Source organism: Urtica dioica, chromosome 11 (genome assembly GCF_054948205.1).
Source record: "Urtica dioica subsp. dioica isolate 48M chromosome 11, U.dioica_male_clone48M_v1_H2, whole genome shotgun sequence".
In the NCBI taxonomy this organism is placed as follows: Eukaryota; Viridiplantae; Streptophyta; class Magnoliopsida; order Rosales; family Urticaceae; genus Urtica; species Urtica dioica.
Window position 1 is genome coordinate 21,118,504 of NC_142766.1, and position 25,183 is coordinate 21,143,686.

Genomic DNA, 25,183 nt, shown 5'->3' on the forward strand with positions numbered 1-25,183 from the left:
CATAAACAGAGCCGAATTTGGACCTTACAAATTTAAGCACCGAGCTAAATATAGAGTCAAGAAAAAATCAGTTTCGTGTAAGACAAAATCGGGTTAAATAACATGTTCAAACCACTCATGAACAAGGAAAACACATGTCGCGAGCTAGCTCGAGAACATCAATTCAACCACGACGTGTCTCATGTAGCACACAAAGCTCATATGAGATGATCAAAGACTATGAATAACATACTATACACTTGAAAGTGAACCAAATATTCCTATTAGTATCTAATTTCTATTATTTTCTTTGTATAAAAAAAATTCAAACATTTACGAATGTATGTTTTCATTTTATCATTATTGTATTTATTCCGCATTCCTATTTATTCTATTTAATTCACACTACATTATTATTAGTAGTATTATTATCATCACACGTTATACTATACAAAAATGAGTGAAAAACCAAATCCACTAACAAGAGTTCGAAGCCTCATAATAAATTAAATCGAACATTTTATCCATTGAAAGATTTCAGCTACCTCAGGTATTTTCTCATGTCAAAAGTAACCACTTGTTAGTGGTGTGCACGGTCTAATCCGATGCCATATAGTTTTAGGCCGGTTTGATCCAATTTACACTGTTTTTAAGATAGATACATATAAATTTAATAAGAAAGTATAAACACATGATGATCTTAAATATAAACATAATCAATTAACATGCTCACGTCTAAATTCGAGAAAATTACATAACTAGCCTAAAACTTTCGTCGCTTTTCATATCTCACTCATGTTTTCAAAACATTTCGACAATAATCGTTTCCCTTTTCTCCGAAAAATACCACTGTGTTCCAAATTTGATCAACAGTTATTGAAATTATGTTAATAGTTATTGTTGTCGGTCATTTTCGGAAATGATTAAATTCATTGTGACTTACAAAAAATTTCACGTCAAAGCCCAAACGAGACCCACAAATAAGCCTTATCTGGGCCCACAAAGGCTATAAAGTCCATCCAAGACGAGTCCACGATGAAAAAACACAAAAAAACGAAGAAAAGGAGCAAAAAAACACCTTGGCGCGCACGTCATGTCTTCGCCAAATCCGACTTTTGGGACTCTTTTCAACCCCCCAACCACTATAAATACCCATCTTCTCAAAGGGAAAAAGATATATACAATTATTTCTCAAACACAATCACTCGATTCCAGAGTTGCAAAACGTTGTCGAGTACTCTCCGCACATAATTTCACTCTGATCGAGCCTGATTCTCTCAAATATTCCCAAAGAATAGCGACACCCCCACCTCACACACATAACAATCAGACTAATGTTGAGTATCAGAGTGCACGCCAAAGACACCGCCTCTGCACCTTTCTAGCTTATGTTTTTTTATTCTTCTTCTTATTTCTCAGATCTCCGCGACGAACGAAGAACGTTATTGAGTTAGGAGATGAAACTCGTGACTTTCGAGTTTCTAGAATCCGGCTTGGGCGCGGCCACTTGGTTAGGCCCTGGGTCAAACCGCCCGAAGTCCTCCACGTTGGCCGATTTTCATCGACAACAATTATTGAAATTTGATTAATTACTATTGAAATCAGGTTCAAAATATTGGTATATTAAAATCTGGTTAACAGTTATTGAAATCTGATTAACATTTATTGAAATCTGGTCAACAGTTATTAAAATCTGGTTAACAACTATCAAGGGCAAAATGGACATCTCAAAAACTAAAACAGTTATTTATGAAGAATAATAGGTTGAATGACTAATATTGAAAAAAGAAAACGAAAAGTGATTATTAGAGAATATTTCCACTCTTAATCCCAATGAGATATTTACATCACTTCATTAAGGGCCAGCCCAGCTAGATTTAGGGCCCAGATTCCTTCTTACTGCTTAGCTAGAGAGTTGTTGGAGCAAGCTTATCCGAGACTAGAATACGACTGTACGAACATCCAAACAATACCTGATTAAGAAAGAAACGCACACGATCTACATGGTAAGGTTATTATCGTCTTTCTTCTACATCCCCGCCAGAGAGAACCGGACCGAGGCACGCAAAGCCAACACACACAGACACAGTAGTCCTTTCACCGCCATCGCCGACTCTCCCAACTCTCTCTCTCTCTCTCCTCTCTAGACCAGGCTAGACTCTCATCGTTGTATCTTTCTCTCTCCTCGAAGCGCTCGATTAGAGGACGCGAACCACACCGAATTCATGGGCGTTCCGGCATTCTACCGCTGGTTGGCGGATCGGTATCCCCTGGCCATCGCCGACGTCATTGAGGATGGTTCCGGCGGAGATTCTAAGCCGATCGATGTTTCGAAACCCAACCCCAACGGAATGGAGTTCGACAATCTCTATCTCGATATGAACGGCATTATTCATCCTTGTTTTCATCCAGAGGGAAAGGTTTGGACCTCCGAATTTTGTTTGTGTGTGTGTGTGCGCTTTAATGTTTTTGTTTATTTTTAGGTTTTTTATGTCTTCGATTCTGAGAAGCGAAATTGGTGATTGAGCTTGAACCTTGCTAGGAAATGAACTGTTGTATCAATGCGTTTCAGTTGTTTTTAGTTTATTTTCTTCCTTCTTCTCAACTTAGTATGGTTGTAAGAAGTCTTTGTTAGTTTTTGAGTTTGAATTCCTTAAGAGGAAATAACCGAGCAAGGAATATTCTTCTTCTTTTACAAGCTAGAGGAGAATTGAAGATTTTATGGGAGAAATTTTATGCTGGATTAGAAGTACGAGTTCTGGTCATTTTTTTTAAGAGGTTTACAAGAGACAGAATACATGGCTTGATTGGAAAATCAGGTCTTTTCCTTGTTCTCTTTGTTGGAAATCCGTTGTACATTGAACCGGAAATTGGAGGGAAATGCATTCATGACTTCTCGTAGGGTGAAAAATAACATTTTTTTTTCTGTTTAGAAGTACCTTTATTTTTAGCGTATAAAACCTCATATAGGAGAAGTAGGGTTCAAAAAGTGGAACTTTTTTTTCTTCTGTAGTGTTAAAATTGGGGCTGTTAGCTAGTTGCCTTATTTTCTAAGGATGAAACCAATTATAGCTTATTGCAAAACAGGTTGTTCCCTGATCATATAATTTTCTGTTCGTGCAGCCTGCTCCTGCGACCTATAATGATGTATTCAAATTGATGTTCGAGTACATTGACCATATCTTCTCATTAGTTCGACCGAGAAAACTTCTCTTTTTGGCAATTGGTATTTGCTGCACCTAATGTGGATTTGAACCATCATTTCTAGCAGGAAATCATTCTGTGAATTGAACTTTGCAGATGGTGTAGCGCCTAGAGCAAAAATGAATCAGCAACGCACTCGACGTTTTAGAGCTGCCAAGGATGCAGCAGACAAGGTAAGACTGTTTGCTGTCGTAATGGTTGACGATGATCTCTGGCTAGTGAACTAATTCTTTTTTGACATATGTTAGGAAGCCGAAGAAGAAATGTTGAGGCAAGCATACGAGGCGGAGGAAAGAAGTTTGACACTTAAAGAAAAGCTTGAAACTTCAGACTCCAATGTTATAACTCCTGGAACGCAGTTCATGGGAGTTCTCTCAGTGGCACTTCAGTATTACGTACAGAGCAGGCTGAACAACAACCCTGGATGGTGGTCCACCAAGGTGAGTTCGAATATTTACTTAATCCGCGTCCTCCTTTCTTCATGATCGGACGATTCCTTGTAAGTGGAGTAATTCCTTGTCTCCAATTTTCAATAGGCTTCTGGTTTTCAGGATACCTTAAGTCTCATAAGTTTATTTATCGTCATGCTTTGGGTGTTTGAAGGTTATTCTTTCTGATTCGAATGTTCCTGGCGAGGGGGAGCACAAAATTATGTCGTACATACGTTTGCAACGCAATATTCCCGGTTTTGATCCTAATACCCGGCATTGTCTCTATGGTCTGGTGAGTGTTTTATAACATTATTTTTGTCAATCATTTTGGTTATCCTCGATTTACCACTCATCATATAGATATTACTATGAGGTACTCCAATAACTTTTTGGCTAACTATAATTGATTCTGTTATCACAACCAGGATGCAGATCTAATTATGTTGTCTTTAGCTACGCACGAGATACATTTTTCAATACTAAGAGAGGTCAGATTTTGGTTTTTTTATTTTATCAACAAGCCTTATGGTTAAATAAGTCTATTACTTACATGACTTTTACATCGCCTTTTTCTTTTGTGGTTCAAAGTACAGGTGATATCTCAGCCTGGGCAACAAGAAAAATGCTTTCATTGTGGTCAGGTTGGCCATCTTGCCGCTGAATGTCGTGGTAAGCAAGATGGACCGTTAGATTGGAATGTTGACGAAACTCCTATTTACAAGAAGAAATATCAGGTTGGAAAGTCGGCTCCAGCTCTTGTAGTTTAAAATTTTCCCCAAATTTTTCTTTATTTCCTAAAACATTATAATTGAACAGTTCCTCAACATCTGGGTATTGCGAGAGTATCTGCAACATGAAATGGACATTCCTGAACCTCCATTTGCAATTGATTTTGAGCGTATAGTGGATGATTTTGTCTTCCTTTGTTTTTTCGTCGGCAATGACTTTCTCCCACATATGCCCACATTGGAGATCAGAGAGGTACCTGGTGTTGACCCTGGATTGTTAACGTAATCTGTTTTATTTACTCAAATTTTTTGTCGCTAATTACTCCTGTAGTATTGCTTATAATTTTAGCCACCAAATCCCTTGTCCATGTTTTTTTAAGCTCTCGGTATCATGCTATACATATAATGAACTTTTATTGTGCCAGGGTGCCATAAACTTGTTGATGCATGTTTATAGAAGAGAGTTTGGTGCTATGGGGGGTTACCTTACTGACGCGGGTGAGGTAAATATTTTCATCCATGTTTTGTGATTTGCATGATTGTGAGTTTTCATTCTGATCCAACTCCTTTGCATTGCTCTTAATTTAATGTGTTACAGTAACTCTGTTGAAATTCTAATAGAGTAGAATATATTATCCGTTTAAAGCAACAAGAAATGTGTTTATGCCTGAAACAATACTGAGATTGCTCTATTCTCCACATTACTGTTGAACTCCGTTGTGAATTGCCTATTGATTTAAGTCTTTTTTTTTCAGCTTCCTTTGCATGATGAAAGGCATTTAAGATAATAGTATAATCCACTAGGAGTCTAGGACAAAATAGTCGATGCATTTTAATTCACATACTGAATATTATTTGTAATTATTATTTAAATAATGTATTAAGTAATTCCTTCTTTGATGTCATCATGCCTATTTATCTTATCTTGCTGAATATTGCTCTAGTTTGTTTTATTCTTGTTTCTCACGTGTGTGGGATTTTATCTGTTCAAAGTTTGAGGTCAATTGTTTAAATTATGAATCTAGGCGCTCTAGTTTTCAGGTATATGGTGCCTGGATTGGATTTACTGACAAGTTGTGCACGTCAACTATTTTACATGCCAGGTGTTATTAGATAAAGTTGAGCATTTTATTCAATCTGTTGCTGTCCATGAAGATCAAATATTTCAAAAGCGGACTCGAATTCAGCAGGTACACTGGTTTCTCCATGATTTAATTTTTGTTTGACCTGCTTTATTTTCCCCCCTCCATAATGTACTTTTTATATTGCAGCTTACTAAGCCATCTTCTAGGTTATATCGGTACTTCTAGGCTGCATTGAGAGAAACTGCCAACAGAAAATTTCATGTTAACATTGTAGGTTTGGCTGAAAAATACCGCACTGGTCTTGTAGGTAACATTGGTTAAGGACCGGTGTAATCACCTTAGTGTAAGTTTAAAGAACCAAGTATAGGTGTTTGTAAGTTACATTGGTTAAGCACTGGTCTTGTGGTATGATTACTCGTACACTTGGTGAACTGTAGAAGGTTTTTTTTTTCTTTTCTTTTCCCATACCGATGTTTGATGTGCTTTCTGTTGCAGCTTTTTCCAGGAAAAGAAATAATATATTTTGAAGAGAACAACTTGCTTTTTATTTTTTATGCTGTTTTTGGTTGGGTTGGAAAATGACATTCTTGCATTGTGATTCCAATGCCGTTGGCATGTCTATAAAAACTAGTTTTCAAATATAATTATTTATCAGTAAATGGAGGAAGTTCTTAACCATGGTATTTGTGAGCAGGCATATGACAATAACGAGGAGATGAGACTTAGAGCTAAAAGAAATTCAAGTCTTGAAGTACAGGCTTCAGTGGAGGAAAAAGCTCCAGACAAGGTTTCTGGTTTATTTACACATTTCTATTAATTTTGTATTGAATTCTGTATAACCAAAATCGTTTTGACCACTGGGAAAAACATGGTACCTGCAGTAGTCTCCCGGCCAATAATGCCAGGGCCTCGTGGATTTAGTCAAGCAAAGCTTTGACGCCACATATAGAAGTAAAAAAAAAAATGATTAAAAAAACTATAGAAGTATATCTTGTAAAAGGTATATTTGAGATCTTTCACAGATCTAGATGATTGGGCTCCGACGTGTGTGTGTAGCTTGTTGCTCCAATATGCAAGCTACCTTTTTTTTCGTTAGTACATCCTGCATATGGTGGTCTGTTTAGTGTCCAGTCATGTTAAATACGACAAGTAATACATATACGTTATAGCTGGATTTTTTTTTTCTTTTATATTAAATACTTGAGGTTTTCGTAACTCTGTGTGTCCCAGGTTAAGCTAGGGGAGGCTGGTTACAAAGAAAGGTATTACGATGAGAAGTTTAGTGCAACAACCACCGAGGAGATTGAAAAAGTGAAAAACGATGCAGTAAGTTAGTCTGCAGTTTTTGAGGAATCAAGTCTTAATAAATTATTTAAGTATTTATGGTTCGTTTGTGCAGGTTTTAAAATACGTAGAAGGCTTATGTTGGGTTTGTCGGTATTACTACCAAGGTGTTTGCTCGTGGAATTGGTCAGTTTGTTTGTTCAATTAAAAACAAAAGTAGTCTGTTTGACAAATTGACAAAATAATTCTGATGCTTAATGAACATTGTCAAATAAAGATAAATGAAGTATTTAACAGAAAGTATCCAGAACTCCTAAAACTCTTTCCTTTATTGTGCTGGAGGGTGCTAACTCTATCACCAGCCAGCCAGTCTGTGCGTCTATGCGTCTATCAATCTCTTTATCAGGCATCTACTGAATTTGTTTGTTTCTTGGTTCTTCATAAGATGTGTATTTAATCTTGTTGCGATTTAAAACTTAATGAGAAAAAAAACATGATGCTCAATTTTTTTTTAACTTTTCCTATGTGCTTATATTACATAAATTTATTTTATAACAAATTTCCTTACATAAGAAAATTTTCTGTTCCAGGTATTATCCATACCATTATGCCCCATTTGCTTCAGACCTAAAAAATCTGACTGATCTTGAGATAACATTTTTCCCGGGAGAGCCTTTCAAACCATTTGATCAGCTCATGGGAACTTTACCAGCTGCCAGGTCCACTTCTCCCCTTGAATCTAAATAAACGTATTGAGGTGAAGGTGATAACATGCATGGTTACCTTTCCCTTCCTGATATATTGGGGAAAAGTAAACTTTTTAATATCCTCTTACAGTTCAAGTGCTCTGCCCGAGAAGTTTAGAAACTTGATGACCGATCCATCATCACCAATTCATGCATTCTACCCTTCTGGTAAATAGTAGATATAGGTTAAGATTATGATTTATTTTGCTTTTGATTTTACCTTTTCAACAGGACTTTAGCTGTTCTCTTCTTTCTTATACAGATTTTGAGATTGACATGAATGGCAAGCGCTTTGCATGGCAGGTACGTGCTAACAATATGTGTCAAAATTTTGAATGATAATAGGGAAACTAAGCAAACGTTGTGTTATTAATTGATTAATTTATTCATTCATTGAATCAGGGAGTGGCGAAGTTGCCATTCATTGAGGAGAGGAAGTTGCTCACTGCAACAAGGAAGCTTGAAGATACGTTAACGGTATGATAGAGGATAGTCTGATTGATATTATAAATCACTCAAAATAATTTTCTTTACAGCGCTGCTCTATATGGAATTGCAAAACAATAATCAATTTCATTCTTCTGTCTTGGCCTTTTATCGATTTTTCTAAAGCCTATTTTACTATTTCACATTTGATCGCAGTCGTGCGAATGGGAATAGTAAGAACTGATGATATCTACTTTTACGTATTCATAGTACTTTTACCTTTTATGCTGACCTGAGAAATCTTCAATTTTGCTATAAACAGCACGAAGAGAAGATTCGAAACAGCGTGTTAAATGATTTGCTTTATGTGCATCGTACACATCCGTTGGCTTCACAAATCTACTTGTACTACCAACTTAACTATCAGCTTCCCCAATCATTAAGAATTCCTTGCATGATTGACATAAAGGCCAGGTGATTATATAATTGTTTCTGTTGATGCTTTCTTTTGCAAACATCATCCTTGGACTCTGTGTAAAGATTGTCTTTCTCAGTGGTAGCATGAATGGGTATCTGTGGTTGTGCGAGAGGAGTGGGATGAGAATCACAGTCTGTTCACCTGTCAGTGGGTTGCCAGATATTGAGAATAATCAAGTCATGTAAGTACTCCTGCTATGCTTCTCAAGTTAAAATAATAATGATAAAATCACTGCTATGCTTGAGAAATAATAATTGATTGTTATTTGACATTGGATGTTCCGTATTTGTAGCGTTGTCGCGTATCTTAACCCTGCTAAGCATAGACACATCCCAGAAGTTCCCAAGGGCGTGTTTGCCCCCAAAAAGGTATTTAAGTTTTTATGACAAGAATATAAGAGGATACTTTTGTAATCTATTGCTATTGTAAATATGTTTCTTTAATGCTTCATCGAATTCGCCAAGAATAGAGGAACCCTTTTGTGTAGACTTAGTTGAAGATTTTAGTGCATCCTCTTGAAATTTCTACTTTGTCAGGAGAAAAGATGTATAAATTATTTGAACTTGTGCCCAAATACCCGTTGTTGGAAATGTACTATATTCTACCATGCTCATGCATACTAACAGCTTTTATCTTTGGTCACTGGCCAGGCCTAAGACGTTCATGTTGTTCTATGTTTTATCATTTCTTGTCCATATGTTTTCTTGTGCCGATTGTATTTTGTAACTTAGCTGAAGACGTGGTCTAAATTTTGACACTTCTTATCTTCAGATTGTGAAACCTATAGATCTAAAACCGTTTCCCGTGCTATGGCATGAAGACAACTCCAGACGCCCGCACAGGGAAAGGTACGAATAACATCTTCTTTACGTTTATAGAAAAATTCTACTTTGTTTTTATTCTTCAAATTTAAATTGGAATCCTACCTGCTTCAGCATGTTCTTTATATCAACTCAAAAATCTATCCAAGTGGAGAAGATAAGAAGCGAGGGAAATCGTCCTTAGGGTATAATATTTCTCAAGTTTTTTTTTTTTTTTGGCAGGCCACAAGTGCATGGGGCAATTGCTGGTCCACGTTTGGGAGAAGCAGCTCATCGTCTTGTCAACAACACACTGAATCTGAAAGCTAATGGTTCACCCTCGGGAGGTTTTTCGGGCCAATATCCAACGATGTCAAGACCCGCTGGACCGTCTGGGTACGAAAGAGGGTTTCGACAAGAGGGAAACTATTACGACAACAACTCGTTCAATCCCCAGGGAATCATGGGAAGGCCTAGATTTCCGCCTCCAAATGGGTATCAAAACGAGAGACAGAATTCCAGAGCTCCGAATCAAGAGCAGTACCGCAACATGAAGATCGGGATGTCCTCTTTGGATGAGAATAGTGTGAGAATGGGAAACCCGTCCCAGCAATACTCGCAGTACACGAGTCCACTTCCGGCGCCGCCGTCCATGTGGATCGACAAACCCGTGAATTCAAATGGCGGAATGTACACCTGGCAACAGGACGCCATGTCCCACGAGAAGCCGGGAAAGAAGGTTTATCAGATCAAGTCACGGTCTCCTCAAGACCATGCCTGAGTGGTGAGCCGATTCTGCTTGTGGTCTGCTCTATCATCTCCTCTCCGGTGGCGACTTCCTATGAATCCCGGTGAAATGGTCCGAATGGGTAAAGCTATCGTGCTTCGACGGAAGCTTGTGGAGTTTGATTGCCTCAATCGATGAGTATTTACTTCTACTGTGGCTGATTCATGGCGATAAGTAAAGCTGTCTCGGAGAAGAAGTCAAAGTTGCAGCCAGGTTTTCCTTGAGCCTACTAATACGAAGTTACAAGTTCACTGTCGGACTGGGCCGCAACGGAGAGAGACTGTTCATGTAACACTGTTGTTTATATTCAGAAATACCTTGGGGGAAAAACATGTGTTATATGCTTTTATATTATTGTTTTAAGAAGGAAAAAAAAAAAACATTGTTACAAGCTTCCATGTGCTGGCTGGTACGTGTTCGGGTCAGGCACACGACTGAATGAATTTGGAGTTCCAGCTGTAAGAAAGGTTTTCATTTATATATTGCTCTTAACTTTCTATTCATTTTATTTCCTCTTTGAATATTTCAAATACGTGTGTTTACTTTTACCAATCAGAATTCAGAACTTGAATTTATTTGAAATTTCGTGTGCCACGCTCGCGCTCACGCTTTCCATTTTTTTTTTGGCACGCAAAAAAGTACGTAAAAAAAAAAAAAACTATAGTGCTGAACACACAATCCCATTTTGGTTAGTTGAACTTAACATCCCAAGTTATTTGGCTTCTGAAATCTAACCAATTTTCTAACAGCTACTTCTTTCCTACGATGACTTTCTAACAGCTGAAAATTATTGAAATACCACATTTGTAGACCACCTAAAGATTCATACCCATATGTTTTGAATTTTTTAGTAAATGCCAATAAAATATGAACCAATCCCAATCCCAGCGAACGAGCAAAACAAAGTATAAAGCATGTAACTTTACAATATATCTTCCTATTAATCACTGAGCCAACCAGCCAGATCTTCCTCACATATATATCAAAAAAGATAAAGCAAAATAAATGGCTATTGAAGGAAATAGCCAGACAAGAAAAGGCCAAAGAAGAACAACAAACTTCCATAGATAAGCAACGCCTTTTGACCGGAAGTGAGCGTGTTGCCTCCAAGGCCGAATTGCTGGTTCTGAGCGAAGCCAGCGATCTCGACGCTCTTGCTGACGAAGAAGCTCTTCGCCGCCCCACACGTGGCACACCTCCAATCTTCCGGAAGCTTCTCGAAGGGCAAGCCGGGAGGGATGGGATAGGAAGGGTCGCCCAAAGACTCGTCGTATTTGTAGCCACAGGATCTACACTCGTATATCCCCGTGTTCAGCACCGCGAATTTCTCCTCTAGCCTTCGCTTGTCCAGCGACGATTCCGATTCCGATTCCGATTTCGATTCCTCTGGTTCTGGTTCTAGCTGTGGCGGTGGTGGTGGTGGTGAAGTGGGTTGGTCTTCTTTCGAGACGTCGATGGAGTTCGCGACGACGACGACGAGCTCTCTCTTCCTCGAGAGAGAGAGCGAGAGCGAGAGAGGCTGGGCGAGATTCGGAGAGAAGTGGGTTTTGGGTTTGGTGGTGTGGGAAAATGGGGTCGAGATGTGGAAAGAGAAAGTGGGTCGTGTGGTTGCACAGGCCATGATATAACGAAGAGAAGATATCCAAAAATGTTTCTTCTTTTTCCTTTCCTTTCCTTGGTGTTGTGGTGTGTTTTGCTGTTTGACTTTCTTTTTTTCTGTACAGAAGAAAGAAGAAATGTGTTAAAGAGGAAGATTGTGAGTGGAGGAGAAGGGAATGGGATCCATGGCAGAGCATATGCTTACGTTTGTGAGACTCTTGGATAAGGTGGGGAAATTAATCGCTTGTTTGGACTCGGCTTTACGTGTGTGCTCTCACAGAAACGACGATAAATAATATATAAGTACGACAGTGGCGACAAACGACAAGAAATGGAGGGACAATAAAAAATAAACTCATCAATTTCCTTGTGATTTAACACTAAAAATGAACATTGGTTTTAAAACAAACTTAAAATGGGACATAAATACATCGCGTTCAATATACGTGGAGCATCATGGCAGTCCCCTCCTTTTTTTTGTTGTCTTATGACTATGATAACACATAAAACATCTTGAAAGTGTAATAAAAAAAAGCTTAAATATTACTGATGTATAAAGTTTGTTAAAAGATTATGATTTTATGGTTCGTTGTTGCATAAGAATGCGATGTATCGCAGTCGTAATTTATTTACCTGTTAAGAAAATTTTGGTTCAAAAGATCTCACTTTCAAGACGTATGTAGTATTACTCATTTTTTAAATTATGAATTTTATTTTCAGTATGTATAAAATCATTTTTTATGAGCATAAATAAAAGATCAAAATTTACAGCTTTAAATTTTATGAATTTTAAGTACATATAATTATTTTTATGAACATAATTAAAAAGTCATAATTTATAGCTTACAATTTTATAATTTTTATTATATATTTTTTCTTTCAATTTTATTACATATTTTTAGACGGGTGTACTTTATAGTCAATTACTATTATTTATAGTCATGAATAACTTTGTTCATTGTAAATGAGATAACTGCGTCAATTTACTACACAAGGAAAAAAAAACATAAAATGTTACAAAAGTTAATCCAAACAAATAAAATGCGGCTTTTTTTTTTTAACTCATTTTCTATAATATCTCTATAACCATTTTATCTACCATTCAATGCACAAATAAAAACCTCAATATGTGCTCTCACTTATTTAGTGTAGCTTCACTATCTTGAAAGTTATTGGAACCAACAAAAAACATCAATGAAGCGGTTTTTATAAAACTCAGTAGTTAATAACATCATCAATCTCTTTTTCCTTCTCATTTTCATCATATAAAACATGAACGAACAACAATGATAACCGACGAGATGAGTCACGAGAGTGATCAGAAATACAAGTATACTAAAGGTAATAGAATTAACCAAAGTCAATCTAGTTTGTCTGCTCTCAACTTGTCCAAAGAAGCCTTGACCTTAGATTGAACAATCTCCAATCTCTTCAAATAACTCTCCAACTCCAATATCTTCTCATCCTTCCAATCCTCGTCAGCGTAATCGCGATCGCATTCATCGCCAAACCTCATCAACTCAACCACGTAACCACTCAAACCCAACTCCATAACCAAACCCACCGTATCACTCTCCTCGCTATTACTTTTCAACCTATTATTACTCAGAGCAGACCTCGTCTTGATACGACCTGTCGTTTTCTTCTCTTCGCATAAACGACCTGTCGTTTCATCATCAATCTTCCATATCTCTCGGCACATATCAAAAGTCACCTTTTCGTGAGAGGTCTTGAATTGAAACCCCGTCAAGCTCGGCTCGCCTTTGGCCGAAATGTTTCGGTACTTCTTCTTAAGCCTCCTGAGCTTGTCCACGATCTGGTTCTTGCTGAACCTCGTCTTCAGATCGGAAGCCACGCGGGTCTCGAAAAACGACGACACTTGGTCTTTCGAGATTCGAACGTTGGTGTTACTATTATTATTCTCCGCGGTTTTACGTCGTTTTGACGTGTAGTCCGAAAATCCATGCAGAAGTTCGAGCTCGTCTTCTTTGGTCCAGAGTCTTTTCTGCGAAACCACCCTCGTTGAACCGTCGTCGTTTTCTTCTGTACGACGTCGTTTTGAGCTTGACGAGGGAGACACGACCGAGTCGATATCCCGCGATTGATCGCCGCTCTCGATGACACCGATGATCGGCGATTGGTTGGTTTCGTCGTCGTCGTCTTCGTGATATTCGGAAGATGATGAAGAAGGAGAAGGTAAAATCCAATTGACGATGTACGGCCAATATGTCATCTTTTATTCTTCTTTCTTGCTGGACAATTGTGTCCAAAACAAGAAAAGATGATATATTGATCTTCTTCTTTTAAATTTTTTTTTTTGGGGGGGCTTATAGGACAAGGTAATTGTTATGTTTAGGTTTGTTGAGGAAATAATTAATGCATTAATTTATTAATGGTGGTTATTGATTTGGTTTGTTATAATGGTGTGGATGTTAGAGGAATTGAGCATCGCTTTGTCGCCGATAATAAATGCCGTCCTTTGCTCGTCTACCAAAATAAATACAGGAATAAGGATTTGATTTGAGTTCGTGTTATAATCTTACAAATTCTTAAATATATTATCAAATTTTAAAAGCTTTTTTGGAAATTTTAACATCAATATATGATTGGCTAAAAATACACATATCTCTTAGTCGGTTTGTGTGTGGGAAGGCATGACCACCGTGTTATTGCTGTGAAACGATATTTATAAACGTGTGTTGGCAATATGCAAAAAATAAAAAATAAAAAATTAAACAAAATGTTGTGAATGGAGATGGACATTAGATACTTGAGGCATGATTGGACACCACGCAAAAATATATATAGGAGCAGAGCTTTTGCTATTTAGAATTAATTATGTTTGGTGTCATTATTTATTGATAATTAATATAACATGCTATGTGTTTGAATTTTAAAGAATCTTAAGCTTTATAGCATCACGATGGCCTAATTTTGTTAAAAGACAAAAATCACGATGGCCGAATTAGAAGCAACAGCCTTTATTAAAACTATATATATACATATATATATATATATATACATATATATATATATATACACGTTACAGATTTATATTTATATAATTTTTTAATCCTCGGTCAAATCGTATCTTCACATTGAGTATTATAGTAAATAATTAAACACACCCACAAATTAAGACATGGGATTTCTGTGTGCATTTTTTGGATTTTTTTTTTTACATGCGAACTTACTTGATTGGCCTTCCCCAAACATCAAGCTCTCTTTTTTTTTTTTTTTTTTTTTTTTAATAAGCGACAACGCAAAACTTGGTTGCGAATGCGACCAAATTTAGCATTGGCAAGTCAGTGAGCTCCTGTAACTAGTCGGAGGGTGGCCAAATTGAGCACTACTAGGGTGTTTTGGATCTCTACGCTAATTATTTGTGGGTTTTTTTTAAAGAGCTAAATAAATACTCAAAATTTTAATGCGCCTTATACACGTATTGTGCCTTATTTTAATATGTTCTATACTTACATATATGGAGTGTTTTACATAGATTCTTGTGTAATTTTTAAAAAGAAATAACTATCTAATACCATTTTCATAATTTAACCAAAAAATATGTTTAATTTATTATTTTCTTCACTAATCATAAAAGTGTAATTTCTCTTTACTATATAACTCTTATATAATTTCACTTTCAAGGTTTTTCTGTTTCCAACACTAATTTCAAATACGCATTTAAAAAAAAATACTATCAAGGTTCTAAATGCCGGCGAAAGTAGGCGATTTTCACCGACGAAGGCGCTGCCGGAGGACTGACGGCCGACGAGTATGAATTTTTATGTTTCGTCGTTGTATGTCGCTCAAAAATCGGAGAAACGATAGGTCATTTCGCTATAAAAAACCATTGCCGTTTTTTCGTTTTATAAAAGCCTAGAAATCAGCCAAAATGCGTTGCATATTTTAAGAAAATCGGAGAAAATAAAATGTTTAAAAATTTTCGGTGAAGAGAAGATTCGGCAAAAATCGTCCTCGTCGTTGTCGTTTCGTCGCGCTTTAGTTGAAGACCGTGAAAAAGCCGGGGACAGTCGACGATTTGTGGCGAGGTTCGGCTTCGATTTATAAAAATAAATCTCATATTTGATGGATGGTGGTTTATGGCGAAGATGAGAGTGAAAGATGGTAGGTGGTTTATGGCGAAGATGAGAGCGAAAGATGGTAGGTGGTTTATGGCGAAGATGAGAGCGAAAGATGGTAGGTGGTTTATGTCGAATATGGTGGAGAAGGAGTGGTTTAGACTTTAGAGGAGAGAGAGACGACGAGAGGTCGAGAATAAGAGATTTTTTTTTTATCATAAAGAGAATAAGAAATGGATTATTTACAACGATTCCCCCTCAACTTTTACACGATTAACATTCTACTCCCTGATGTTAAAAAAAACGTACAAAACTAACCTTGAAAGCTTGCGTCGTGACAAACACACTCCTTCTGTTAAAAAACGTTCTATTTATAATTCTCTCTCTATCTCTCTCCCTCGTCATCTTCACCATCATCAAATTTTAAAGGTTCGTTCCATGAGACATGGTTTGACTGATCGCAGTCGAGAACATCGGTGGTGTTGACCACCGAGTCCATCTTCGAGAATCAATGTCTTATCGCGATCGGCGTTGATCTTGAAATGTCAAATCATTCGACGTTGAAGCTGCGGTTTTGCCTCTTGAGTCTGACCGGAGAGAATAGTTCAAGCTCATTCTCTCAAACTACACGAAGCCTTTTTTGTTGAAATCTTTCTGTATTTGCTTTCGAAGTTTTAAAGTTTCAGATGAAAAATAATAATATATAAATTTAATTGAGAAAGAGGATTAAAATCTGACCGTCCGATCGGAGATCGTCGAAGCTTGATCGCCATTGAAGAAGAAGGTGGCGAGGATTGGGATTCGGTGTGGCCGTGCTCAGAGTAGAAGAAAAATGAGAGAGAGATAGATAGAGTAAAAAAAAATTTTAAAAAATGATTTAAAACTAAATTTACAATTTACCCTTAAATATAACTCCACATTGTCTCAAATATGTTAAATATTTAACAGAATGGGTATGTTTGTTATGATGGAGGCTTTCAATGTTAATTTTGTACGTTTTTAACATCGGGGATAGAATGTTAATTGTGTAAGAGTTGGGAGAGAATCGTTATAAATAGTCCATAAAAATTTGGTGATCACTGGGGTGTAGAGGTACATAAGAGCAGGGTTTTAAAAGCCGACGAAATTCTCCAACATTCGCCGGAAAAGCCGTTTTCGGTGGTCCAACGGCCGGAGAAAGCATAGATGCCGTTTTCCCTCTTTTATTCACCCGAAAGTCGCCGAAAACGGCATGTCGTTGAGTTTCGTTGCTAATCGGCGAGAATCGGACTTGCTCAAGTTGATTTCCACAAAAAGTCGGCGACGGGCGGAGAAAATCGGCGACTTTCTGTAATTTTTTTTTTTTTTTAAACCCAGATTTTATTTTCCTTGATTTGGTCTATAAAATGATTTTTTTTAACATAATATTCTTCATTAAAGTTGTTTGAAATGTTGTGATCTATGATATATATTTTTTTCAGATTTTTCTGAATACTTCCGGCGAACCACCGTGACTTCCGGCGAGCCACTATTTTTTCCGGCGAACTACCATTTTTTCCAGCAACTTTTTTTTTTTTTTTTTTTTTTTTTCCTGTTTTTCTGTTTTTCAAGTAAGTTTATGATTTACTTGATATTTAAATTGTTGGAATATTTAAATGAGCTTCACGTACATATGTATTGTGAGAACTTGTATGGTTAGAAATGTGAATGGATTTCATGTTGACATTATTATATGGTTGCTCATGTATATATTAAGAGAAATTAATATACACATATATTATATGAAGGTATATATTCAAATTTGGACTATATTTACAAATATATATATATATATATATATATATATATATGTGTGTGTGTGTTTGTTTCGCCACATTATTTCCGTTCGGTTTTTCGTTAGCACGTCGGTTTTCCATCGAAAACGGCATTTCACTTGCCCTTTTCCACAATTTTTCCGTTCGGTTTTCCATCGGTATGACGATTTTCCGTAAATCAGGAGGCTCGAAACGGTAACGAAAACGACATTTTTTTCATGCATAAGAGCAATGAATGTTTTTTTTTTTTAAAAAACTACAATGACCAATAAAAGTACATAGCTAAAAAGCATTTGTTATGAGTATAATGTATAGTTATAGATAATATTCAACATAGGTAGGGTACGTGCTAGTAATAGTATATATAACAACATAGTTACATTACTATTTACAAGCACATTAATAGTTTAATACAATATTATATATACAATTTTTTTTATATAAAAATAAAAGTTATATACATAATGTATTTTCTTTATTATAAAAATTGATAAATATATGAATGTATTATATACAATGTATATATTAGATATATATTTAATATATTTTACCACATTTTCTTCATTCTATTTTTTATCGATTTGTCGATTTTTTGTGAATCAAGAAACTCGTAACGACGACGACATTTGAAACTTTGATTACTATATCAAAAGTTAAAATAGATTTCGTAATGATTACCCTATTCTTTTAAAACGATAGACATTTATTTCACATTGCAAGTTTGTTTCAAATCATGCACAACATGGAGCATTAAGGTCATTCTAAAAATAAAATTAATCTTTACAAGTAGTGAAAGAGACAACTATACATCTGTCGTTTTCCAAAACTAGAGAATAATGTATTTTTTCGTTTTCCTTTTATGCTTTATGTCGTTTATTTTTTCACCGTAATGGCCAGATCTTTTTTTAACTTACAACAACAATGACCGTTCGCAAAAAAAAAATTAAATTAAAAAAAAAATTAAAAAAAAATTCGCTGGCTATAAATTGATCTTTTTTAACGCATAACCTATAGAAGAGAAAATCATTCAAATTTTGTATTTAATTTACATATAAACATTAGACAAATGCATGAAGTAAATGCAAACAAAGAACACACTTTTAATGTTTCAAGTTTTAACTTTAATCCTCCCACAAGATACCTCATAACATATTTGGGCGCGTGGGAGAGAGCGCGTGAGAGAGAGAGGGATAGAGAGAGAGAGAGAGAGAGAGAGAGAGAGAGAGAGAGAGAGAGAGTCGGGACCAATAACAGCGTAGCGTTTGAGGCAGTCCAACACGCTATACCTCGTGACCGAGCCCCTTTCGCTCTCCGCCTAACTAAGTCTAACTCTCTCTAACCACCTTTCTCTCTCCTCTCTCTCTCTGACTCACCACGAAACCCACTTCTGTTTCTCCTCTCTCTCTCTAAACCCTCTCAACCACTTTACCCTAACTCTCTCTCTCTCTCCCCTCTCGACCTTGATTCGCTTCCATGGCTTCTTCCGACAAACACCACGACGTTCTGCCCAGCGAGGACCTAGATTCCTCCTCCTGCGACGAGGACGAGGACGACGAGGAAGAGGAGGAGGAGATCGACGCATCTCCGTCAACCTCCTCCGCCGGAAACGACGCCGTCTCCGCCGCCGCCTTGGCCGCGGCCAACACCGTGACAATCGCTCTCCCGGCGATCCCCAACGGAGATCCCTCGCCTCCTCCGTCGTCGATCCTCACCGCCACGGCCGTTATCGCCGCCGATCCATCCGCCGCTGTTCCGCTCGGAGAGAGGAAGCCGATGCCGATGCCGACGGACGACTCTCGGAAGCTTTTCCAGAGGCTGTGGACCGACGAGGACGAGATCGAGCTCCTCCAAGGGTTTCTGGACTACTCGTCTCAGCGCGGAAACAGGACGACTCACCACGGCCAGAACGACACCGCGCTGTTCTACGATCAGATCAAGTCGAAGCTTCAGCTCGAGTTCAACAAGAACCAGCTCGTCGAGAAGCTTCGGCGGTTGAAGAAGAAGTACCGCAACGTCATCAGCAAAATCTCGTCCGGTAAGGAGTTTTCCTTCAAGAGCCCTCACGATCAGGCGACTTTCGAGATCTCTCGCAAGATCTGGGCGGATATCGGCGTCGGAGGCGTCGATATCGCCGCAGACGACGACGATCCGAGCCCCGGGCCTCCGATCTTCGCCGTGGAGATCAAGGGAGAAGATTCCGCCGGAGGATTCGCGTTCGAGAGGAGATCGACGCCGGCGATGATGGCGACGCCGATGCAGTCGGCTAGGTCGCGGAAGCGATCGCGGTCAAAGCCCGATCTGAGGACTGAAGACCGACGCGGCGGTTTCCCTGTAGAGAATTCGACTCCGATCTCTCACAGCCATGGTGGAATTGGCCACAGCTCGAGCAACGGCGATGTCAGGGGTTTGATAGAGGAGACGGTGAGGAACTACGTTTCGCCGCTTCTCAAGGAACTCTTACAGGGAAGTACGACCTCCGTTCCCGGTCACTTCTCCGCCGCGAGAGGGTTCGGAGGTGTGGCGTCGAATCCGCTTCCGATGGGATTCGGTGTCGGCGTTCCGTCAGTGAATATGGGGATGCTCGGAGAATTGGCCGCGTCAGCCGTGGTCGCCGGCGACGAACGGTGGCGGAAACAGCAGATCTTGGAGCTTGAAGTCTACTCCAAAAGGCTGGAGCTTGTGCAGGACCAGATCAGAGCTGCTTTGGATGATTTGAGGTCCAAAGGAGGTTTATGGGGTGGTAATTGATTCGAAGATTAAACCTTTTTGAATGAGGCAAAATATATATATATATATATATATATATATGAAGATTCGAAGGTTACTCTTTTTTATTTGTAATTTTATTTAAGAGTTTGATTATCTGATGATGAGATAATAGTGTAGTTTGTAGTATTTATCATCCTTCTATGGAATGAGATACAACAGATGGGATTTGAATAATGATTTTCCTGGGTACTTATCTAGTTGTTTGACAGTCTGTTCATAGGTTTTTGTTTGCTTTGTTTTTTTTTTCTTCTCTTTTTTGTTATTGTGTGAATAAACAGTTACATTAGTGGGAAATCATTCTCTCTTTTTAGTTGTGTTTCAATTTCTGTTTGGCATTGTAGTTCTTGAGACGCGACATAGTCATTCTAATGAGCGTGAATACCTAATGCTTTGCCTGTATATGTTATTGAACCAAGTGAACAAGTCAGAAAGTTTATGCCATTTTCCAGTTCACAGGCTTTCAGACTTTGAACGTGTAATCTTATCCTGTTTCCACATTGCGACTAGTTAAAACACTCGTCTGAGGTCATACAAACGGCCACCAGTGGCTACCATTTAGCCGTTAAGGCTTTACCACCGGCTTAATGGTAGCGGTACTACCGTTAAGCCATTAATTGCTACCGTTAGCTTAACGGTAGCGGTAGCTAACGGAAGTGCTTAACGGCTACCATTAAGCCGTTAAGAAATAAAAAAAATTAAATTAAATTAAATTTTCAATGGTTGAAATTCATTCTTACAATTTTTTAACGTTACAAAGCAATTGAATACTGCATAACGGTACAATTTGGGACCACTGACAAATGTGAATCGGTACCCTTCCGCTAACATTGGCTTAATGGTAACCACTACCGCATTTAATGGCTTAATGGTAGCCATTAAGCCGCTTACACGCGGATGGATGGACGGCTACCATTAAGCCAATACCATTTAAACAAGTCTTATATTGGCTTCGAATTAACGACTTTAAATTGGCGAAGGTTAACATTTGGAGGAATGGACAGATTCCCCTAAAAAAAATTAGTATTGTTTAATAATTTGCAAAACTGGTTTTCGAATTTATTGAAAGGTTATTAGCTTTCCGAGTCCGAACGGCCATGGAAAGTGATGGAATGAGTAGTTAGCGATGTTGTTTTTATGCTTTAATATTGAACGTTTATTTTATAAATAGTAATTTACTTCCCTAGTGTAGACCTAGTTTAATATGGACGCGGAGTTAATTTGACATTAAGAAGCAAAAAGACAGTTGGTCGTTAATGTTATCATGAGCAGAAAAAAAAAGAAGGGGGAAACAAAAGTACGAGATACTAGTACTAATGATGTGATTTTTCTTTTCTAGACAACTGTCATTAAAATTCTTAATAAATCATGGTTTTATGTTATTTCTAATTTAAAGCTTTTTATGTTATATTAAAAGTCAATGCACTTGGGATTGAAAATTTACGATGAACTTGCAAGTGAAGGCTGACAGAACACTTCAAAAGATTTGACAATTCCTGATTAGAAACAGCTGAAAATAAATGAGTCGAATTCTTATATAAGAGTAAGACTCGTAAACAAACAGGTCTCCGCAATTTTCAAATGAACATCGACCTTTAACAGAGTAAAGCGAATTTAAAATATGCATGAAAGTTAAATTTACACTTGGTCCCAATAGATGTCCAAGTTTGAGAATGATGAGAAATTGTCTCTTTCTGGAAAGGGATTTTTTTTTTCCTTTCTTTCTTTCAATTAGTTGAAAATAGAAACGAAATGAAGCGAAGTAAAGTCGATTTTTTTTTTATGATCCCAGAGAGGAAATGACACTGGATCAGTACATGGAGAACTTGGCCTTCGTATTTTCGAAAACCTGCTCGGCGATTAGAGCTCCGGTTCCATCAGCTTTCTTAATCTCAAAACTAGCCTTCTGATAATAAGACGTGCCTCTCAGCGCATCCGCGATGAAGTCGTCAAACCCGATTGCAATGGCAGCCTCGGCTTTGGCACCATAAACCAGCCTCTGTTTGAAGAAGAAAAAAACAGTGTGTTAAGTGAAAACTCAGAGGAAACAGACTTGTTTTAGCTAGTATTATAGCATGGAACTGTGTGAGAACATAATAAGGTTTTAACAAAGAGGGTTTGGGAAAAAGAGAGTACGAGACCTTAATTCTCGAGAGATGGATTGCACCAAAGCACATCGGACACGGCTCACAAGAAGCATAAATTTCGCAGTCGGACAGGTCAATTTTATTGAGCTTTTTGCAAGCCTGAGAGGAAAAATTCAACCCCGAGCGTGAAATCAACATCCAGAGCAACCGAGAACAAGATATAAGACAAGTTCAGAAAATATGCAACACTAGCGGTTTGAAAGTTTAATGGAACCTGAGTGTAATATTGTACTTAGAAACTAGTAGTTAGTTGAATCAACTATCTCGTACAAATAAGAGAAGACCAAAGGGTAAAGATGAGCTTATTTTGGGTGAAATTTAGGATTTTTTTTTAATTATTTTGGGGAGAAAACAAACCCCTTGTAAACTGTCAACTATCATTGAACTTTCTTACTCTGTAGTGTCAATGATGAAATATCAAGTTTATTATGAAAAAGAAAATCTGATGGGTTGAATACTCGGTTCAACTTGAAACTCAAAGCATTTGAAACTCGAAAAAGGTTTAGAGTCAATAAAACACAATTTTCCTGGAAACAATTAAGTGAACCTCAAAAATATTCAATAAAAACAAACTTAAAATTTTCTAAAAAGCATTATACATGATTTTGTCAGAAAATTTATGTAGGAGCAGAAACAGTCAGTAGAACAAACCTCTCTAACGGCGGTGACCTCTGCGTGGGCAGTGGGATCGGTGTGTTTGTTGACCATATTGTGACAGCTCACCACAACTTCGTCGTTGCGAACAATAACCGCCCCAAACGGGCCTCCTTCGCCACAATCAACCGCTTTGTAAGCTTCTTCCACTGCCTGTGTCAAGTACTTTTGGTCTCTGTCTTGTACAACTGTGTTCAAAATTCCATGGTAATGAAGCAAAATCAAAATCTGAATGCATAGCCGTTTATGAAAAATCAACTTTTTTTTTCTATTACATCACATGAAAAGAACAGGCGAACAAGAAGGTGATTTATTTGTTCTCTCTCCTCAAGAGTTAAAAATACAAAGTTAGGAATATTCTATTTACATATTCCAGATTAGTGCAACCAAAAGCAGACTCAATTTCAAAGATTCCATTCAATCAGGTGCTTGACTACTGGATTCTTTCTTATGATACGTAAAGGGCGGGTGGTCTGATAGGAATTGAGAATATTAGGAACACAATAAAATGAACTAGCTGATAACATCAAATCACAATTAAAAGAGGTAGGCCAATATCTCCATCTGTACTATACTAGTCTCATAACTCTAATGATACCTTCTATAGTCAATAACGACTAAAAGATAATTAAAAGCATTAAGCGAATTAGTTATTACAAATCTTTCGCTATCATTGAAATTATTTCTATTCATTCCACTGCAAATTAGTAAACACACAAGAAAAAATAGTTTTTTTCCAATAAGCAACGTCGAGAAAGACTAAAGAGAGAGTAATCGATTTAGCCTTGCCTTCCTGGTGCCCTGGAAATGCAGATGCCACAGAGATTGTTCCGTCTTTTGCCTCCACAACTGAAAAAGAATAAAAAATAAAAAGATTGAAGATACATTAATACAAATACACACACACACACACACAACAAAATGCAGATCAGATCTTGCTTAATCAACCCATAACTTTCAGAAATTTCTCACTTTTACAGCAAGCATATCTTAAAATGTGATTCCGAGCTCCGATTATTTTACTGCACTAATCGAACCTCAAATACTCTAAAACACAAACTAGTATAACAACAACCGAAATAAGAACGGAATATCTGACTTCATGATAAATCAAATTCTGAACCGTCAAATCTACACGAAAAAGAAGTTAAAACAACCGAGAACTCAATTTCAACACGGCCGAAAAATGCGAAGAATTCACGGCTTTTTAGATCATCATCAAAGAAAGTCGAATTGAAACATCAAAATCGCATAGTACGGATCTCGTGGAGTTCGAAGCGGAGCAAAAGGTCATAAATTATCGCAATCTCAACTCAAATTAAGACAGTGAAATCAGCATTACCTTTCGCCTCTTCCATGATCGGAGAAGAAGCAGAGAAAATATGTGTAATTGAGAGAGAGAGAGAGAGAGAGAGAGAGAGAGAGAGGATAAAAATGATAGAAAGAAGAGAGAAAATGGAGCGAGAAGACTTGGTCCACGAATTTACAGTTATATAAAAGATCATATACGTATGTATTTACATACTGGTCATTAAGTTTTAAAAGAAAAATGACGTGTGTAAAGCTGTTAGACAAATGGGAATCTTGGTTGATTTGAAGACATTTGTTTTAATTTATTATTGTATGTATGATGTATCTGTAAATTTAATTTCAAGAGCCGTGCTATAATGTTATACGTTTAGAAATAAATAACCTTTTTTTTATCTAGATACCTCAGTAAGAAGTACTAATACAACGTGGACAAACGTTGGAATTAAGGATTATGACGAATAAAGTGATGGAAAAGGTCGTAGTTAATATTCCAATTATAAATATACAAAAGTACAATGCTCCTTTATAATTTATAATAATTTAGAATATACCACTCTTTAGAATTAGTTTTGTTCGGTAAGAAGGGGAAAAAAATGGATGGATATATTAACAAGCAGGGAAGAGAAAAGAAAGTAAAGAAGCGAATTATAAATTTTTAAAAACTTTATTGATATAATGTGAAAAAATATTATAATTTATTTATTTGTTTGTTAGGTATAAATTAAAATAGATATAAATGATTGATATTTTATATACTAAAATTACTAAATTGTCATTATTTTTGCATAATAATTAGAGAAATTGCCTCATTTGTCACCAATTTCATAACATTTTTCCAATTTCCACCAAAACCAAAAGACTAATTTGGCTCAAAATACCACCG

At 37.2% G+C, this 25,183-nt stretch overlaps 5 protein-coding genes across 5 annotated transcripts; 2 read left to right on the forward strand and 3 right to left on the reverse strand.

The window, feature by feature from the left end:
* The first annotated feature begins 1,958 nt into the window (after positions 1–1,958).
* On the forward strand, positions 1,959–10,445 carry XRN4 (exoribonuclease 4). Its single transcript, XM_089630561.1, has 22 exons — positions 1,959–2,399; positions 3,103–3,205; positions 3,280–3,356; positions 3,432–3,623; positions 3,787–3,906; positions 4,040–4,102; positions 4,208–4,348; positions 4,431–4,595; positions 4,768–4,845; positions 5,446–5,532; positions 6,122–6,214; positions 6,658–6,753; positions 6,827–6,897; positions 7,302–7,430; positions 7,549–7,625; positions 7,720–7,760; positions 7,860–7,934; positions 8,206–8,357; positions 8,438–8,542; positions 8,654–8,729; positions 9,133–9,209; positions 9,405–10,445. Exons 1-22 carry the CDS (start codon positions 2,205–2,207, stop codon positions 9,940–9,942), a joined length of 2,751 nt encoding a protein of 916 aa, XP_089486687.1. The 5' UTR covers positions 1,959–2,204; the 3' UTR covers positions 9,943–10,445.
* Positions 10,446–10,865: 420 nt separating this feature from the next.
* Positions 10,866–11,784, reverse strand: LOC149382290 (Rubredoxin-like superfamily protein). The gene has a single exon (XM_089630564.1). The coding sequence runs from the start codon at positions 11,567–11,569 to the stop codon at positions 10,958–10,960; it is 612 nt and encodes a 203-aa protein (XP_089486690.1). The 5' UTR covers positions 11,570–11,784; the 3' UTR covers positions 10,866–10,957.
* A 974-nt stretch (positions 11,785–12,758) lies between these two features.
* Positions 12,759–13,832, reverse strand: LOC149382291 (uncharacterized). The gene has a single exon (XM_089630563.1). It carries the CDS (start codon positions 13,778–13,780, stop codon positions 12,908–12,910), a length of 873 nt encoding a protein of 290 aa, XP_089486689.1. The 5' UTR covers positions 13,781–13,832; the 3' UTR covers positions 12,759–12,907.
* Positions 13,833–18,486: 4,654 nt separating this feature from the next.
* LOC149382292 (putative transcription factor At3g04930) lies at positions 18,487–20,590 on the forward strand. The gene has a single exon (XM_089630562.1). It carries the CDS (start codon positions 18,896–18,898, stop codon positions 20,168–20,170), a length of 1,275 nt encoding a protein of 424 aa, XP_089486688.1. The 5' UTR covers positions 18,487–18,895; the 3' UTR covers positions 20,171–20,590.
* Positions 20,591–21,688: 1,098 nt separating this feature from the next.
* Positions 21,689–24,518, reverse strand: LOC149382293 (Cytidine/deoxycytidylate deaminase family protein). The gene is made up of 5 exons (XM_089601750.1): positions 24,332–24,518; positions 23,779–23,838; positions 22,987–23,177; positions 22,330–22,434; positions 21,689–22,187 (listed from the first exon to the last, which is right to left on the reverse strand). The coding sequence occupies exons 1-5, from the start codon at positions 24,492–24,494 to the stop codon at positions 21,999–22,001; spliced, it is 708 nt and encodes a 235-aa protein (XP_089457876.1). The 5' UTR covers positions 24,495–24,518; the 3' UTR covers positions 21,689–21,998.
* Positions 24,519–25,183: the final 665 nt, after the last annotated feature.